Source organism: Cyprinodon variegatus, unplaced genomic scaffold (genome assembly GCF_000732505.1).
Source record: "Cyprinodon variegatus isolate N-32 unplaced genomic scaffold, C_variegatus-1.0 Scaffold142, whole genome shotgun sequence".
NCBI lineage: Eukaryota > Metazoa > Chordata > Actinopteri > Cyprinodontiformes > Cyprinodontidae > Cyprinodon > Cyprinodon variegatus.
Window position 1 is genome coordinate 505200 of NW_015150595.1, and position 3390 is coordinate 508589.

Here is a 3390-nt window from a genome sequence, read left to right on the forward strand (position 1 = left end):
GTAATATATCGAGTGGGGATGACTAACTTGTTCCGTCTGACCGTGTAATGACAATAATACCTTCTTCCTTTGCAACAATCTGCTTTTGTGAGTCTGGCTTTAAAGCTTTAAAGAAGGAAACATGATAATGAAAACTCCTGTCCTTCACAGACAGTAAACCCTGCAGCCCTACTTTGATATTATTTTCCTCTTATGCTGGAAAATGTGTTTTTCATTGGGAATAAAATAAAGCATTATTATATTAAAAACATTATCATGTTAAATACATTTAAATATTATAAAATTGTAAACAAAATAAGAAAAAACATTTTTAAAAATGTATTCAGTAGGTTAGTTTGTGGGTTTGCAAAGGAGAAAGCCAGAGGCTAACACTAATTGGGAGGTGGAAAGGTCTGGGATCCCCTGTTCTAAAGCTCTTTTTGAAATGTACCATCATGCATCTAAAATATAAACTTTTTATAACCACTAGAGAGACATAAAAAATGGGTTTGGGGAGGGTCAAATTAATATAAAAGTCACATTTCTATTAAAAGCTAAACTCTAAATGAATTCTAATACGTGTATTTTAGTATATTTTCAACTTCACATCATTTTAAAGCATGCCATGTAAAAAGTTAGATGGAGGAGAGACGTTACCTTTGCATGAAACTCCATTTTTAGGTGGAGGTATTTAGCAGACAAGGCCACAATGTGACCGTATCGATCATGCAGGTTTCCCTGGGGAAACAGAAACAAAACATTAGTTTTAACGGTTTCTTAAAAACAACCCACTCACAGCAACCAGCTTTAATCTTTCGTGCTTTTACAAACATTCTTGTGAAATTAAAGGTTTTAAATAAAGGATTTGATGACTGAGGGCACTTTCTGATTCCATTTAACCTGGTGATGGAAATTCATATTAAAAAATACTTAAAAATTTGACCTTTTAGAGAAACAGAATCACGTGTCTTGTGTTTGCATCTACTAACCCAAAGGACTCCCATGTCTCTTATGCTGCGGCTGTGTCTGTGAGAATCTGTAATAACCTGTGGGTCAGAAGACGGGTGACGTTAGACATCTTTATTTTGGAACGGAAGCTACACCGAGGGGCAGGAGCTAATCATCTTTAACTTACATTCCTGTGGCCTTCTCTGAGCACTTTGTGAATCAGATAGCAGACCTTCCAGCTGACCATGGAGTTGCTGGACAGAGGCAGGTTCAAGACGTAGGACCAGAAGGTGGTGGCTCCACCCTCCTTATGCGTTCCCAGGATTATATCTTAACAGCTGTTAGGGAAACTCCTGTGCAGACTTTTCATTTGGTCCTTTTTTGACTTTTTGTGTTCAAATTACAGCGACTAAGCAACATTCAAGTTTAAAAGGTCTAATATGCAAAACTGAGACATTTTTAAATCTATGCTCTTTTCCACATGAATGCATAAAATACTTTGTGTTAAACAATACAATACATTCAAACCTGCTTTGAATTTTAATTTGTAAAATGATCTAAAACTAGTGCTCCATCTTCAAAGCAAAGAAATGTTCAAATAAATATATATATATAGTAGCAGTATGGAAACATTCAACAGGAGTCATGTCTGAATATTAATGTGAAAAATCCGTCCTCTTAGCTGATTTATGCTTCTTTGTGACACTTGGATAAGGATCATCAAAAAAAAAAATCTCCTGTATGTATAAGAAAGTATTTAATAGATGAAATTATATCCCTTTTGTGGAAACTGAATATAATCAAGAAGATGAAAATATCCCAATAAGAAACACATCATGTTGTAAAGACAATTTGGAACAAATGAGAACTAAAGCCATCAAGGCGATGAGATCCACTTGCCCGTTAACGTCATTCCAGGTTATATGCCAGGAAAAACATGGAATAAAGGCTAAAGCACTAAGGTCAGAGCTCATGACTTAACTCATAACCGGGCTGGAGTGACATTAGAGCTTATAATTATAGGAGAGCTGCAAGGTAAAAAAAAACTCCATCATAGTGAACATGACGCCTGACCCACAGTGGCCATAAAACTAATAAGCCCAATTAGAGCTCTGCTGAGAGTATGTCTTGGAGCTTCCAATGAGCTGCTTCATCCTTCAAGAACTGACTTATTGATGAAACCAGAAACTCCTGAGAAAACTGTTGAGGATCTAGTGTAGTGGGTCCCAAACTTTTCTAGATGGGCCCTCCTTTGATTTAAAATAAAGTTTTCACTCGCATTTAAGTTTTCAAATACATTAAACCATATCGCAACAAAATCCCCTTTAAATAACAAAACTACCTCTTTTAACACACACACTCACACCTAAGGAGAATTTAGAGAAGCCAATCAGTCCTGTTTTTGGACTGTGGGAGGAAGCTGGAGTACCCGGGAGAACCCACGCATGCACAAGGAGAACATGCAGCCTCCATGCAGAAAGACCCTAGGAATCAGACCCAGAACCACTGTGCAGCCTGTATTTAGGCTATGCAACAGTGAATATTACGCATAAGGTTTAGGAGTGGCCTAGCAGACCTTCATCAGACCTGTGGACTTTCCTCCAGTTGAGTAGTTGTGGTGTGACTGACCTCACATTAACACCATTCATGCTCACTGAAATAAAGCAGCTGCAAAGAGCCAACCATTTATAAGGCTTAAGGGATGATAGCTTTTCACACAGATCCAGATTAATCCTAGTTTTATTGAATATTATTATATAACAATATATCGAATAAAATGCAATTATTTCTGTGTTTATGCAGATAATAGTTTGATAGAAAAAATTATAATTAAAATTATTTCTGTGTCAAAGGAAAAAAAAAGAAGAAATTTAAGGCAATATATACATATCTATAGATCTACTTAATCAATTACAAAAGCGTGTTTCAACTAAAGCTGATGTATCAAAAGCTTTTTTTTTTTTTTTAAAGCTTACAAGCTTTTTTTTAAAAGCTTTAAAGCTTAAACAATTTAACTGGTTAAAAAGTAGCATATCATCATATTAATCACAATCTGTTTTGATATTATAAAGTTATATATATATATATATATATATATATATATATATATATATATATATACACACACACATATAAACACACATACTCATGCTGACGTCATAGTAAGGAACATGTGTTGACTCCCATTGACTTTTAGTCATTTCCAGCCCTTTCTATGCCCAAACCCTAAACCACTTTGCAACAACTGATCCTCAATTTGATGGTGAATTTGGAGAAATGGTCCTCATTTTGAGGTCTAGACAGGTACATATGCACACACACACACATACATATATATATATATATATATATATATATATATATATATATATTGGGTCTGGTTCCTGATTCTCGGAATAGTGGACAGCTGCAACATCTCACACAAATGCAGTTAAATGAGATATATACACACACACACACACA

General features: G+C 35.2%; 1 protein-coding gene across 1 annotated transcript in view; it reads right to left on the minus strand.

The window, feature by feature from the left end:
- LOC107086061 (huntingtin-interacting protein 1-related protein-like) overlaps positions 1 to 3390 on the minus strand; it is a 33247-nt gene that overhangs the window by 27142 nt on the left and 2715 nt on the right. The window contains exons 4-6 of the mRNA XM_015376802.1: positions 1115 to 1257; positions 969 to 1025; positions 637 to 717 (exon numbers count right to left, since the gene is read on the minus strand). Coding sequence (XP_015232288.1) covers positions 637 to 717; positions 969 to 1025; positions 1115 to 1257 — 281 coding nt within the window. The remainder of the gene's footprint in view (positions 1 to 636; positions 718 to 968; positions 1026 to 1114; positions 1258 to 3390) is intronic.